Source organism: Centroberyx gerrardi, chromosome 20 (genome assembly GCF_048128805.1).
Source record: "Centroberyx gerrardi isolate f3 chromosome 20, fCenGer3.hap1.cur.20231027, whole genome shotgun sequence".
Taxonomy (NCBI): domain Eukaryota; kingdom Metazoa; phylum Chordata; class Actinopteri; order Beryciformes; family Berycidae; genus Centroberyx; species Centroberyx gerrardi.
Window position 1 is genome coordinate 19049137 of NC_136016.1, and position 15341 is coordinate 19064477.

Consider the following 15341-nt stretch of genomic DNA (forward strand, 5'->3'; position numbering starts at 1 on the left):
AACAGTATATTCTTACATTTTAAGGTTAAAAAACACTGTATGGACTTAACAACTGTACCTTACATACCTGCTGTACCATACAGTGTTTTTTAACCTTAAAATGTAAGAATATACTGTTCAATACCAGCTGAAAGTAGTTGAACATTTGTTGCTGTGAACGGACGATGGTGTCAAATATGAGTCAAATATGACACCTGGTGCCTTATTTTTAGATATTCAAGAAAGGAGATGTAACACAGAAACTTGATGAACTCATTATCCACTGGTGATCAATACCATGACAATAGCCATAAAAACTGTGCAGTATATGTAGCTGCATGCACAACAAATTGCACTGATTCTCTAACATGAAATCTACTGGAAGAGATGTTCTCTCTTGGAATTTACATAAAGCTCAGGAAATACTGTGTGTAATTTACAAGCGTTTATTTTTAATCAAACTGTCAAGAAGCTGAAATTGTACCGTGTCAAATATTTGATATGAAATTTTTGTAATGAAAAATGTGTTCATTCACAATAAAGCTACAAAGTGCTTTGAACCTCAGATTTGCATGCAACTGTCTGCATTCATAAACGTCAACTTGAACTGGCCAATTCAAACTAGTCTTGTATTTATCACATTATGCTCTGCAAAATATGACAAATGTAATACTCCACCTTCCTTAATCTACACGCTTCCCAATATACCTAATAATCCTAATATACAGAGCCTCTACTTCCTGACATATCACTATGAGTAACCAATACTTAATACTATATTGATGAGTTGGCTCTGTGGTCATTTTGTACTTGGGCTGTAACAGTTATTAAATCATAGAATTGGAGGACAAGGAAAAGAAAGCAGGTCTAAGCTAAAACAGATCGACTGTCTTTATAATCATCATTAGAGGATTTACTGTAATTCCTCAAACCAACCTCAAAATTCTGATATGCAGTCAAACAGCAGCAGATAATAAGCACAGAAATCATTTGCATGGTACAAGAGACGAGCTCAGAGCTAAGTGCATTGCAACATCCCATTCTCCTGCATTATGCCCTGTTCATATACAGATTTATGGGAAGTTACTATAGTTTATCATTTTCCAGTATGTCCAGGCACCTGAGCAGCCACAGTCTGGATGTGTCAAAGGCCTGAGTGGGTTTGGGGAAGTGGAGCACAGACTGAGAGGCAGTGGGGGACGTTTCAGTCTGATCCTCCTCCATCCAGTGCAGTAAGGCCTGATGAACACAGAAACAACCATTCAATAAAACAAACAAACATGAATGTATCTGATTGTGATTTTCTGGTAAGCCTTGATCAAAATGTGCTATAATTGTTCCTCAAACAATTACTCAAGGACTGTTCTTCTTTATTCTTTATATTCAAGAGCAGCTCCTGCTGATGAATGTATAATCTGTAAGTGTAGATGAGTCTTTGCCTTTTATTGGACTACATTCTTCACTATACATTGAAGTTTGACTAAAGTCTTGTGATTCAGAACAACCATTTCCCTCCTCTATGGCCATATGGGCACATGTTGTCTACATTTAGTGAGGGGTGGCATTTTATGAAGAGAGCAAATAGATGATAAGCTCACTGGTGTTCAAACAAATCATATCATCATGGTTAAAATTCAAACTGTCATTGTGAAACAGACATGAAGACTGAAATATGTCTTTCAGTATCTACCAGCTCAGCACACTCAGGTTAAAATTCATGCTGCTTTAAGGATTCCCTGTGAACTCAGACATGTCTGCCAGACTACAATGTTCTCAGTATTGCAGTGCATGGGATGTTGCTGGAAAGTGGGTTGAAATTGAAGCCTGGATTTCCTTTGTATGCGACGCTAAGGCTTAACTCATTGGCATAGCACCAAGTGGGTGAATACCAAACTCAAATGTAAGAAAAACTCTTAAATGGAGAAATGTTGAAGTTGTGATTATCATCAGTCAGGGTTACCTCATATTTCGCTGGTGAAATGTCCTATTTGATTTTTTTTAGGTCATGATTATCTGTAAAATGAGGGTCACTTTATTTTTTGTCCCCAAATGTCCTTATTTACCTTATATCTGTCGGCTATTCTGAAGCCGATTGAGGACTGCAGCTTGCGGAGGCAGATGGGACAGAGGAACAACGGCCGACGGTCCGACTCCTCCAGGTGGTTGGAGCCCTGCATGACACAGTTCACCCACTGGCAGTGCTGTATCCCAAACATATGGCCGATCTCATGCGTAATTACCTGGAAACAAATATTTAAAACTTTCTAATAGTTTTCTGATTATACTACCAATCAGCAGGCACAGACGTTATTGTGTTTCATCAGCCAAGGGCCAAAAAGAAAGTTCCAAATTGCACTGAATGAAATTTAGACCTAACTATTAATGCACCTTAGATAAAGTAGTGTTAATAATATGGAGTGCGAGAGCATGCTTGTAACTAACCTTGCAGGAGCGAAGCAGCAGAGTGCCGGTGATGGGGGGAGTGTAATAACCCTCAAACACAGAATAGGCCCCACGTTTCGGCTGAAGCCCTTTCTTCAGCCTGCCAGCGTAGCTCCTGCTGTAGAAGTTATCATCATACCTGGCAAAGCTGAAAACACCCATTCCTGCATGCAAAGATGGAAGACAAAGGTGAGGATACAGGCAGTAAAAACGCTCCTATTTACTGGGTTGGATTGTTTTTGAGTTTAGCCCCATCTAGTGGCACCTCAGACATATTACGTCATCTGAGACTGCATGTTGAGGTATTATACAGAGTGCAAATTATCCTGACTATATTAGGATATTACGATTTACTCTTTTTAGGCTACTCGTTTTATTGATGCTCTGTTCAAAATGTCATGCTCTGCTGTTTAAATGTCCATATTAGGACATTTTAAGACATTTTCAGATTTAGAATATGTTGAGAGACTGTGGGGTATTATTAACAATTTTAGTCTGGTAACAGCCTTGCTCCCAAGTCTCAGAACAAGTTATATTTTCTTAACTACTACTTTGTAGTATAAGCTCACCCATAGTGAGCGAAGCCTGTCCAAAGACAAAGTTCCACGAGTCTTCAGGGTAGAGGTCGATCATTGTTATTCCAACAATACAAAAAGCATCTTCAGGCTTCCTTTTTTCCAGGAATCGCAGCAGGTCACCTGAATTTTGAGAGAAAGCAATAATGCCAAACCACTATCATGGACATTCCAGCTTGAAATAACTGCTTTTCCCCCGAAACTCCCACATTTTTACATGGAAAGCAGACAAAAAAACATAAAGATAGAATCTAGGCTAGCCAGGAGTGGAGGAAGGGATCTTCCCTGGCCTACCAGTGAGGATCTGGAGGTTGTGTGAGTTGCTGTTGACCCTGAAAGAACATCCAGTTTCAGCCACAGTAACTGGCGGCAGCAACTTGATGGAAAGCCCATAGAAGAAGGCCAGGCAGTATTCTCTGAGCCAGTCCACATACTGGTCTGTCTGCGCCCCCGCCGCCCCGAAGTAACCTAACAGAAAACAGTGTAGGAACAAGTCTAAATGTCAGGCTTAATAACCGTGTGACATGCCGTACACAGAGTAAAAAAAAACCCTGGATAACATGCATGCCTTTTCATCTGTAAAGCCCTAGATACATTAAGTGTGTGGTTTCTTGAATGCATGTCTCCTATTCATTAGCTGCATCAGTGGGTTGATTGTGGGTGTTGAGCTACAACAGAAATGTGGAAAGTCATCATGAAAGTTATAAAGACTAAGAGCAGTAAATCAGCTAATGGAACATACAGTAAATTATCTTATTTAACTGGCTTGACTGGCTTGTCTGTCTAGCTGTGCAGCTAGTTAACTTACACTGTACAGTTCACATGAAATCTTACTAAATCTACAGTAAGCGGTCATAACATCATCTGTTAGTGACAGAGTTGACTGGCCATTGAGCTTGTGTGTTTGTAAGGTAGACAAAGACTAGACACTAGAGTTTGACCGATATGGCTTTTTGAAGACTAACACCTATATTTTTGTATTGGAGCTACCGATACCCAATATACAAAATCTTTAAATTTAGCCATTTTTATGCCCCAAATTCTTAGTATTTAGTGTTTCCCCAAGAATTGTCTTCTTCTCAGGGTGGTAAACCCTCTGAAACAGCATTTACACCATCATAGGACACTAAAACTCTCCACTGAAACCCAGTTAATGAAATGCTTTTAATGTTAAGTTCTTAAGGGCAGGGTGACCCACCACACCTATTCAATGGTAGGGGAAATCTGGGATACATTAGGCTTTTAAATGGAAAATTAATTTATCAAAATCATTATTGAAAATTTAAATGAACATGTGTGCTGGGGCTTTTTATGTGCTCAAGGGGTATGCATTATTGGACTGGCATAGAGCAACAGTAAATATACACGTTCGTCTCAACATCATCGAGTGTATCATGGGGGCTAACACGCAGAGGATCTAACCCTACTGGACACAGACAAGCTTACCTATGGTCTGAATGTAAATGGTATTGCGGCTTGCGGTGGGGGTCTTGCGGTGCGGGTAACTGTAGAAGCTCTGGAAGTCCTGGGGCTCCTCAGGGTAAGAGGCCATCCAGTCCATGCCAGCGTGCACTGTGATGGGCTGGAACAGGGAACCAGGCCCTCCTGGCTGGAGCCCTTCCTCCATAAGACGCCTTTCATTTTTGGTGTACTTTTTGTAGCGATCAGCCAAGTCACGCCGGCTGGAGATCAGAGCTGTGCGCAGCGTCTCCGCAGAGTGCTGGATCACCTGCATCTGTTGGACAGACATTAAGACAAAACACTGACATGGTTACAGACGACATCAAGGTGAAATAGCAACATGGTCTGGCTATAATGTAGAGATCAATCATCTGTTCCTCACTGATACAGCTTGGGTATGGTGACCCTTTAGACATGTGGCAACCTATGGATGCTTATGACAAACAATTTAAATGAACTGGTGGTTGACATTTGATCCTTAAAGTCTGAAATATATTCAGTTTATATTTAAATATATTTGAGAGAGATTAGATGAGATGAGATGAGATATTCTGACACTACATGTTAGGCAGAAATGTATGAATGAAAGTATAAAAAAAGTATGGATTACAGCACTAAGAAGGTGTGCAAAATAGCGGTAGTAGTAATAGTAATAGCAGCAGAATTTACTGAGAACAAGAACAAATGAAAAATATGTACAATATGAGAATATATTACCTTAAAATGTGAAAATATGTGAAATATGTTCAGTATGAAATAAGTGAAAAATATAATATCTATATATGCAATATATAACAAATACAAGCAATATGAGAATATGAAGACAATGTGAAATTCCAGCATATTTATAGGATGTACCAAAAAAACAGACAAAATCTATACACCCTATCAAGTTGATTTGATTCCCTTTATAGATGTAGATACATGTACAGTATATGCAGATTTGGGTACAGCTGCATCAGCTGACCGAGGATGAGAAGTGGTGTCTAGGATTTATTGGACATTTTCATAACCAAAATATATGAACATATAGGTAATTAAGAGGGGGAAACATAACTTTACATTCTACGCACTACATTTGGAAACTGAAAATGTGTCGGATAACGCAGCATAAGCATTGCTACTATTCGGTAAATGAGTGGGAAAACTATTCTCGAAAAAAAATCTATGCAAAAGACGCAGTTTTACCTGAACCAGGCTAGTTCATGGAGCCCACAGATGAAGTTTGCAGTGCGTGCCCCCGGATGCGACAACTACAGCGCAGCCTAGCAGCATAATGTTGACACGGGAAGGCGAGTGGTGGAGCCTCCTCTGTTTCCGCCTTGTCGTTACGTCACGTGACGTCATGTAAACAGAACCGGCTGCGGGCAACGGATCAGTGCTGTTCAGCCAGCCGTTGACGTTTAGCAAAAAGTGGCTTGTGTCGTTATTTTCAGTTAATTTTCATTTTCGCCACAGCATCAGTTATCCTACTGAGGATTTGATTATTTCTCGTCTTGTTTCAGACTGCTGTCAAATACAGGCAACAGTTAACTTACGGCGAGTGTAGGGAATACGAAAGCGGAAGAACCTACCGTTAGCATAGCAGCTCAACGAGTAGTACGGTAGCAGCTAGCAAGTTAGCTTGTTGCCTTTGCTGTCATGGCTGAAGTTCCTCGAGATTTCATTGCGTAACCGAGAGCTAGCTAGCTTTCTGACGTCCAGTATCCGTTTCTACTCCCACCGAGACAGAGGCAGAGGCGGCTTGCACTTGGAGAATTGACGGGTCTGAAGTACAGCCGGGATTTTAGCTTTCTAACGGTGACAAGGCTGTGCTTCAACCAGCTGGAGTTGACTCACACAACCTGGGCTTCCTGATAAGATGAGTGTGAGCTTGTCATACTGAGTTTCTGCGATATGGTCGTGGAGCTGTAACGTTAACGGAATTCATATTGGCTTGGGTTTGGGCCAAAGCTACAAAGTGGGATATCTCAAGCCGGTTCTCAACAGGGAGTGTCACCCTTTCTCTTGCCAAAACCATTATCCACCTAGACTCGTCCAAAAATGCTGACCGACAACAGGTAACGCGAAAATCCCTTCTGAAATGTCGTGCTTATCAATTTATTGTGTGTCTGTTAATGATTGATGATCAGACCCCAGTGAAATGATGGTATTAGGGTTAATCAATGAGTTGTCATAATAGGAGCAGCACATGTCTGATCATGTAACTGCTGTAGGGTGTTTCTATTTTTGGTTCCTCTTCATGTTCTCTCTGCCACTCTCCCATTCTCCTCCCTATCTCTCTCTCTCCCTCCCCACAATGTCTCCCTTACGCTCTCTATCTCTTCCATTTTCATGTTCACTCGCCTCTGCACTCACAATCTCTCTCTCCCTCTGTCTTATCTCCTTCCATTGCTGTTTGCACAGGAAGCGGCGTCGCAGCTGTGACAGTGAGGAGGGCCAGCAGCTGAACCCTCAGGCCAAGAGGTCAGGAGGGGGTCCCAACCTGCTGGTGTCTGATCCGGGACGAGATGTCTGGGATTCAGAGGTGAGACTGAGCTGACCTTTGCCTTCATCTTCGCCTTAGTGAATCATGTACACGCACTAGGTTTACCCAAATTTCATCTGGTTGACCTTGTCTGTGAAAAAAGACATTTTTGGGGGGAGTAGGTCAAGGTTCCCGCCAATCTCTATAGCAGATCATTTATCCAGCGTCTTCCAATTTGGATAATCTAAAGCTCATCAACATTTACGGATAGACCAAGCAACCTAGCCTTACAGCGATGTCAGAAAAGCTCTGAATGTTGTATTTAGAGCTTCTACAGAAATTCAAAGTCTGTCTTTATGCCTCTCCCTTTATCTTTGCAGTCGTCCAGCAGCGACAGCAGCGGTGGGATCAGTAGTCCAGAGAGGGCGGCGTTAGCCAGCACTAGTCTATGCACACACGGCCGGAACAACTGCATTTCCCAGAACTCCCTCAGCCCCCAGCCTGACGACTCTGCCAGCTCCTCACTGCAGGGTTTCCATGGCGACGGGAGCAGTGTCTCCTACGACCACATCAACAGAGTCCTGAGGGAGGCGCACTTCAGCAGTCTGCAGACCAGAGGGCGGCCGGGCTCGACGTGACGGTGACCTCTGACCTCTCTCCTGACCTGGTTGTCCCTCGCCCATCAGTCCTGACACCACTGGCACAGCGGCCCCTCCTTGGAAGCATCAAGAGACAAACTCGGGACAGGAGGGAGGGGATCATGTGTGGGGAGGTTTACAGATTTTGGGCATGAAGGCTCATCCCCACTTCACCATGTGTCAAGACCATAAGCACATCCGCCTTTCCATGGCCCAACCACTGTGGTTCTCTGTGCAGTATTGATGTGTATGTGTGTGTGTGTGTGTGTGTGTGTGCGCACCCCAAGCACTTTATAAAGGGGTATCATTCTCTTTACATGCGTGCGTTGATGCGTGGACATTTTCATTGGTGCTAATTACAAGTGTGTGTACGATCCAAAGTGCTTGCAAAACTAAATAAAGCTAAGCACTTTATTCAGTAACTCCCTGTTCTGTTTACTCTAGACCAGGCAAGTCAGTCATGTTTTCATATGCAGAAGTTGGGAGTTTTCGTGTATTTATGCATCTATCTGGTGAACCGGCCAACCGGCCATCTGATGGAGGCCAACCTATTCACTCTCAAGGAGCATTGTTGGAACAATCCAGTTAAACCACATTTCAGGCCTTACCTGTTATGTCTAACCAAAGCGATAAAGTAAGAACAGACCTTTGCTAGTTAGTTTCAATATTTAAATAAGTCCTGAATGTTTGGGTGTGGTAAGGCCAGTGGGTTCAGGGTAACGGAACAGAGATTCTTCATGAGCCTCGCCACCAAAATCCAACCTCAAATTAGACCCCGGCTAATTATAGAGACCTGTGAGCAAGCACTGGAGTCTGTGGCTGTAGCAGCAGCATAATCAGCACAGAGCTTCTGACAAAAAAAAACATGGCCTCAACAACAGGCTCTCTGATTTATTTTGTAAGCAAATGTTTACCTCTTTAACATTTTTACACATTGTGTGTACGTGCGTGTTCAAAGCCTGCCTCCCATACTCGTCTATGGCCTGTGCAGTATGACCAATACACTGTGTTGCAAATTAAATAAATCAAGAATTGTGAAATTGATAGCAGTGCTTTATATTTTGTCATTTTCCAAATCATTCGACATTATCAATAAAATAAGTTGAACTTTTAAAATGTAAAAAAAATCACTCTGATTTCAGTGATGTCTGCAACATTTATAACTGGCAAATAGATCAAGATCCATTTATGTAGTAGTTGGTGCTGTAACAAAAATACAGCATGTTTTATTATTATGCAGCAGTCTCGTTCTGTACATGTGCAACAGCATGGCTTGAGCTGAAGTTGAAACAGTACAATTCATTGTACGTACCAGCAGGTTGCATTACCGTTTCGGGACGTAATTTGGGCCGCATTCCACAGTGCAAAACACTATGCAACAGAAATAATGATGGTGATGTAGTGAAGGTATGCCGCTTTTTATTTGGTGACGAGCAACCGTTCATGAAGTTTTGATCTGCAGATATTTTGCACGATGCTGATGCAGCCCAGACGTGTTCTCAAAGACAGTTCTGAACATGGTTATGGACACATAGATATCTCAATACTTCATTCCTCCATTGGTTCGTTATACAATATTTCACTGAGGTTTTTTTTATTTATTTTTTTTACGCATAGACATGCACTCTACAACCAGTCTCACTGGTAAGTCTGAGTCAACAGGGGAAATGTATAATAAATATTTGTGAATCAACACTCAAACAACATTTACACTCTGATATAATTAATAGCTTAGTACCAAAAAATAACGGAAGACATAATTCTATACTGTAGGTTTTCTGAATCCATAAGAAAAGCAATTATAGTGCAAACTACAAATCAAGGGATTTCCCATCAGAGAGGTTCGGGGTGTGCTGCAGAGGCATAAGAGTAATTTCAGTTACTTCAAAGGAATCCTGAGATAAAGCAACTGTCAACAATAACCTGTAATTCAAGACTGTAAGACTTGTGAATACTTTTGAATAATGAGACTCCTCGCCCGACAAACAGCAGGGTAAGTCGCAGTCTGCTCCTCTCTCTTGACAGCGGAGGGCCGTACCAACTGTGGACTACACCCATCCATACCCTCAAGGACTTGAGCCGCGTGTCCAGGATGTTTGTCTCCTAACTCAAACAACCTAATGCCACAAGTGCAGCTTCCAAGGAGGCACCGTACAAAATAAGAGCAATAGCGAATACAAACGTAACCTGAAAAGACCTTCTCTATATATTGCTTTAACCTTACAGATCTGCAAATACAGAGGTCGGTTTATAAACTCAACCGGACCACTGACTCTGAAAAGAAACGTGCGTGATGACATCATTGGTTTAACCACAACAGTTCCGGTTGTAATAATGGTCAAAAGTTGAGAAATGAGAAGGCCGATACTGGTTGGCTGCTATTGGATGCGATATCACACACTGGAGGAGCGACATCACTGGTTTTACTGACGCAAAGGAGAGGTGAGTTCACTTCACGGTCTGAGTTTTCCGCAGCTTGACTCTCCCTTGCGTCTCTTAAGCTTTCTTCCGTCATGTCCGTCTCTGTCTGCAAGTCTTCTCTTTCAGTGAGCGGCCCATGACACAAAGACCTCCCCCTGGTCACCAGCTCCATACCGCTGAACAAGGAGAGTCTGACCAGACATGGCTGCTCATTCTGGGGCTCAGAGGGAGGAGGAGAGCCCCTATCTGCAAGGAGCTCTGGATCTTCAACCACAAATTCGACCTCAGCCTCACTAGTCCTGACAGACTCCGCCTGGCTTTGCTCTGACTTTTCCTCGTGGTTCGGAGAAATGTTCTCCTCGTCGTCGACGTTCATCAGCGTCACTGTTGAACCCCTCTGGGCCAAGTCCGGACTAGAAGGGGACGCTGGGTGACTTAGGGGTTCGGTGACACCTCCGGATGGGAGGTCAGACTGGACGTCCTTCGCCTGATAATGGTTGAAGCTGGCGATATCAGCAGAGTGTGTTGGTAGTAAAGGGACTGGGTATGTAGACGTGGAGGGCTGGGCAGCTGTAGCCAGATGGCTGCTGGTTGCTGTATCCTGCCTGGGTGTATGTAGAGCTCCGCCCATCAGAGCCTCAAACTGCCGCAAGATCTGGTAGGAAGAGATAAGGAGAACAAAACAAAACCTTATTGGTAGTTTTCTATAGTTCTGTCATATTTTTATCAGCCTACACCCTCTACAGTTCTTTCTAACTTAGTTTCCCTTCCTCTCTCTCCATCTCTCGTACCTTGGTGGCTTTGTTGGCCACAGGTCCAGGAGGCCCCTCGCTCAGCTGGCCCAGCCTGCGTTGGGTCACCCCAAAGATTTGCTCCAGAGACAGGAGGTCAGAGGTCATGAGGCAGGCTACAGCACACAGTGCCCTCTGCAGGACGGGAGGAACACAGTGCATATTACCGTTTCCAGGCATTATCACTTATAATATAAGGAAAACCTGGGTCTTAACTTAAATAAAAGCATAATAAGTGTTACCATTTGAACGGTGTTTGAAGGCTCCTGAAGTCTGCTAGAGAGCAACTCCACCACGACCTCACAGTTGAGAATGGAGCACCTGACAGCCAAGAGAGACAGAAATCAGGCCAAGTTGTGAAAACAAATTCCTATGATTACACACTATACTGGAAGGGAAAGTGAATAGATAAAGTATAGATAAAGGGAGTATCAGGCACAGCTACTGTATTCTCAGTCTGATTTTAGATGCACTGACTCCTTGATGAAGTGCTGGCTCTCTTCTCTGGACAGGAAGACTCTGGAGCCTTCGGTCAGTCTGCTGATGAGCGCCATCTCCTGGCCACAGTCCCCCAGCTGCATGGCCTCCACCCTGGAGACAGGAGGGAGTTTGAGAGAAATAACAATGTGGCGTGATGACAGACAAAAAACAGAACGGAAAGCAAATGTGAGAATTATGCTAACATTACTAAGCAAACTGTAATATTAGTCATGCAACAAAACTGAAAATAAAAGGGTGGAAAGAATAACTTAAAGCTGCACTAGACAACTTTGCACATTGGCAGCTCCAAATTGCATGAACTATTGAACTATTATAATGAACTATTTGAATTTCACAACCCAGAAATCATGTAGTGTGAAGCCAGTAAACTGCACACAGCACACTCATGTTTACCAACCCGGCCGGTCTGTGATGCTTTATACCAAAGGAAACCAAAGAGACGAGAGAGGAAAAATCTAATGTTTAGGAGACAGGTTTTACTTTGCTCTTAAGTTTCAGTTCATCACTTCCAGTGTGTGAAGTGACCATGCCAGACACCTGATTTGGGCAAATGGGGAGAATCTACAGGGTCTCAATTAGGGGGGATGGGACGCTCTTCTCCAATGCGGCCCCACTTTGCGATTTAAGCTGAAGATGGATGTGTTTTTACATAAAAGTCTTGCATAGTGGTCGGATTTGCTGCTCACCGTTCTGATAGGTCACCACTGCTCTCTCTACTGGCACCCGATTGGCTCCCGGTGCCACCCGACTTGCTGCCCACAGAGGCCCTGCTATTGGCTGCGATGTCCTGAGAGGAGTTGTGAGAGGAGCTGTTGCCGCTGTCAATCTCCTCCCAGCCCCCGCCTACCTGCCCTGGGCAGCGCTGAGTCACCGCTGTGGTGAGAGCACAGGGTCACGAGACAAACAGTCATGTAACAAACTGATATTTGATCATGTATAATGTGACTGGCTTCATCGTGGCCTTATAGATTCAACAGCACATCAACAGTAGCGTGGATGCAGACATTGGCAAATTTAAATTGTCTTTTTTTTTATCATTTTGATGACATTTCTGCTTCAAGGTTCATTTAAGCTGGGGACACACTACACAACCTTTAGGACAACCTTTTAAGACAGTAGATTCAAGCTTCCTACTTAAAAATACCATTCACATCATCTTTCAGGTGTTAAATACTACTTGGGAACTTTTAGTTTGGACCCTGATTCCTCCCACTTCCCGAATTCTGATGTCACCAATAAGGGAGTATGTAAAATCAAGTGTGGGGAATTATAAATTCTACCAGGACGTCCCAACAACAACAACCATGTCTGACCTTTGGGTCTGCAAGGGGGCAGATTATAGGCACATGCTGGCACTGCCACCTCGATGGGCGTGGAGGGCGCCACCACGGCCCGGTAGTGGTTGTCATGGAGACGGATGCCCTGGTGCTCAGTTGGGGGAAGGACAGCACTGGCCACTACCTCTGCAGCCTTCTGGATCTTGTCCAGCAGGGTGTCACTGCCTGCTGGGACGCACAAGTGCAGACATGGGAGAATAGAAAGGGTGATTTTTTTTTGGTGTTTATTATGAGTAAGAGCTGTTTTTTTGTCCCATGTCCCATGGGCATACAGACATGATATTGAGACTGTCCCTGGTCACTCACCTATCCCATGCTTCCCTGGACTGTATCCGAAGCCCTGCATCCCTGACCTGTGGGAGGACACTGAGCCCATACCTGAACAGACAGACAGACAAAATTGATGACACTCATGGCTTTCAGTTTACAAAAGACAATGACTGACCACTGACACACATTTGTCTTTCTCTCAAGCTCTCCATGCGCTCTTATGCTATCTCTAATATTTGTTGATAACTTAAGTCATGTTCATCAGTGGTCAGATGATGCATTATTATCAAAACGTCGTTCAAATGATGTGTGCAGTGTGTGTTCGTCATTATCAAGCTGTGTTTTATATTACTCACCCATAGTTGGGGTGGCTGGGCTGCATGGGGAGAGGCTACTCTTGGTGGAAATTGTATCTGTGAAAAGCAACCTGGCCACTTCCTGTGAAGAGAAAAGGCAAATAATTGTGTGTATGTTTGCCTAGTAGAGATGATTTAGGATTGCACTGGTATTGACATGATGATGAAATATAATCAGTGTCTCACCTGCGCTGTATTCCTCACTCTCTGGTACAATGCTGTGCCGTGGATAGGATCAGGAGGGCCACTGTAAACTTAGGAGAGAACAAAACACACGGCAGCAAGCAAAGTGAATACTCAAGCGACAGAGTAACCTAACCATAGAGTTCTGTGAGTTAAAAGCACAAAAGACCGATGTCTAACCTGATGCTTGCTGGATGAAGGTGGAGTTCCTTCTGAGCTCTGTGAGGAAATGATTTGAGCCATGGCCACACAGATGGACAAAGATCTTCAGCACCTGAAACAACAGAACAGCAACAGAATGCAAAGTTGCCCAAAGACAGGAAAGGAAGGAAAATATGTATGGCTTTATGCAACTTCATACATTACATCAACATCAAACAGCTCCATTTCAAAGTTTTAGATTACAGACATCCTGTTCCCACCTTGAGTTTGACATGACAGGACTCCACCTGCAGCCTCTCCAGAAGGTACTCCAACAAACACTGACCACAACCTGATGACTCATGGGAGATTTCTACAGTGCGAATGTGGTTAAGGATCCGATAAACTTGAACCTCTGCAGCACAATATTTAAGTATGTATGATCTAGGCAACGTGATCTTCCCCTGAGCGTAACAGTAGAAGATCACGTGAGAACTGTGAAACGTGAAGAACACACCCACCTGTTTAGAAGCACTTATTTGTAATAACAGATCTACTTAATCAAAGGATCCACATTTGGGGGGTTTCAATAAATCCTTTAAATTAGTGAAAACATGTGAAGATGTCCTTATTTAACTGTTGCTTTGGGAACTATTTCCCTGCATGACCATGTCATACTTATTGTTGAGTGGATACTGGAGATGTAGTTTTTTTCCACTGCGGATATCTGTTCAGAGTAGTAACCTTTATTAAATCAAGTGCTGAACCAATCCATTACTTTCACTGAACAGCTATCACAAGTTTAGGGATACTGGACAAAAAATGACTACAGTGCCTCTTTATGTGAAAACGGAAAATAAGTCACTTAGCTTTGACATCTAACATGTCATGTGGCTGAGCTCTGGACTGGAAAAGTTCTCAATACTGACACCCTAATCTGGTATTGGCTTGATATCCAATAATACTATCAGTGCATCTCTACCGGATATGTGATTGTAGATGAGATCTTAGAAGTATTTTTACAGCTCTCAACTAAACTAATTCACATGTGAGCACAGATACATTTTGCCTTCTGCAGTTACATGGGCTAGCAGGGCTGTGGCTGGACCACAACAGAAACTGCCAAAGGATACTTCCAATCTCTTGGAAGAGGTAGCCGGGACAGGGGTTTTCATCATCTGCTGTGGCCTTCATCAGAGTTGGCACCTTAAGTTGGTGGAGAAAATGATGGACAGTGAGAGATCCAAAATGTGACTCAGATTCCAGATCACGTCAGTCCAAAAGTGACAGCGAGGGCCGGTCTGCTTGTCTGGGTAGTTTTAGCAGGTGGAGAACAGGGGGAATGCCTGTGTATTGCTTTTAGACATTGACGAAACAAGCTGACAAGCCAGGGAAACATGACATGCAATACAGACTGTGTGTCAGTGCGGTTAGCTAGCAGGCTACCTAGGCTAGCAAGCTACTGATTGCACAACACAACAGAACTACACAAACGTTGTGTCGTGTTTGTGATGCCTCCGTTCAAGTGTTGATGGTATTCACAGGCAATAACAACTGTAAACGACACTTACTTTCTGAAGAAAAGCAAGTCTTTCCATAAATGTTGCCATGATTTTGCAATCCAGGCTGCGGGATACTCATCTTCCTCTTCGGTTTCCGTTAGGAAGGCGGGGCCTGAGGTGACAGCTAGCCAATCGTAGCGAACCTCGTTTCTATTGGCTTTCTGGCTTTGCGTAAGCTTGAGCAACAGCGAATCATTTAGACGAGGACAGCGCTCAT

At 43.4% G+C, this 15341-nt stretch overlaps 3 protein-coding genes across 4 annotated transcripts; 1 reads left to right on the forward strand and 2 right to left on the reverse strand.

The window, feature by feature from the left end:
• Positions 1 to 409: 409 nt before the first annotated feature.
• Positions 410 to 5794, reverse strand: amz2 (archaelysin family metallopeptidase 2). The gene is made up of 7 exons (XM_071926708.2): positions 5646 to 5794; positions 4443 to 4731; positions 3291 to 3464; positions 2991 to 3119; positions 2422 to 2585; positions 2043 to 2219; positions 410 to 1218 (listed from the first exon to the last, which is right to left on the reverse strand). Exons 2-7 carry the CDS (start codon positions 4729 to 4731, stop codon positions 1066 to 1068), a joined length of 1086 nt encoding a protein of 361 aa, XP_071782809.2. The 5' UTR covers positions 5646 to 5794; the 3' UTR covers positions 410 to 1065.
• A 29-nt stretch (positions 5795 to 5823) lies between these two features.
• LOC139932807 (protein VCF1) lies at positions 5824 to 8606 on the forward strand. The gene is made up of 3 exons (XM_071926709.2): positions 5824 to 6517; positions 6864 to 6984; positions 7305 to 8606. Exons 1-3 carry the CDS (start codon positions 6501 to 6503, stop codon positions 7560 to 7562), a joined length of 396 nt encoding a protein of 131 aa, XP_071782810.1. The 5' UTR covers positions 5824 to 6500; the 3' UTR covers positions 7563 to 8606.
• Positions 8607 to 8770: 164 nt separating this feature from the next.
• On the reverse strand, positions 8771 to 15223 carry tepsin (TEPSIN adaptor related protein complex 4 accessory protein). 2 transcript variants are annotated; one of them, XM_071926767.2, is made up of 13 exons: positions 15134 to 15223; positions 14696 to 14768; positions 13844 to 13935; positions 13602 to 13695; positions 13425 to 13492; positions 13239 to 13320; positions 12919 to 12990; positions 12589 to 12777; positions 11962 to 12148; positions 11252 to 11365; positions 11017 to 11095; positions 10775 to 10909; positions 8771 to 10638 (listed from the first exon to the last, which is right to left on the reverse strand). In XM_071926767.2, the coding sequence occupies exons 1-13, from the start codon at positions 15170 to 15172 to the stop codon at positions 9901 to 9903; spliced, it is 1962 nt and encodes a 653-aa protein (XP_071782868.2). In that variant the 5' UTR covers positions 15173 to 15223; the 3' UTR covers positions 8771 to 9900. The 2 variants fall into 2 exon arrangements, with proteins under 2 accessions (XP_071782868.2, XP_078146899.1); XM_078290773.1 differs by having other exon boundaries at positions 12589 to 12780.
• Between the last annotated feature and the right edge of the window lie 118 nt (positions 15224 to 15341).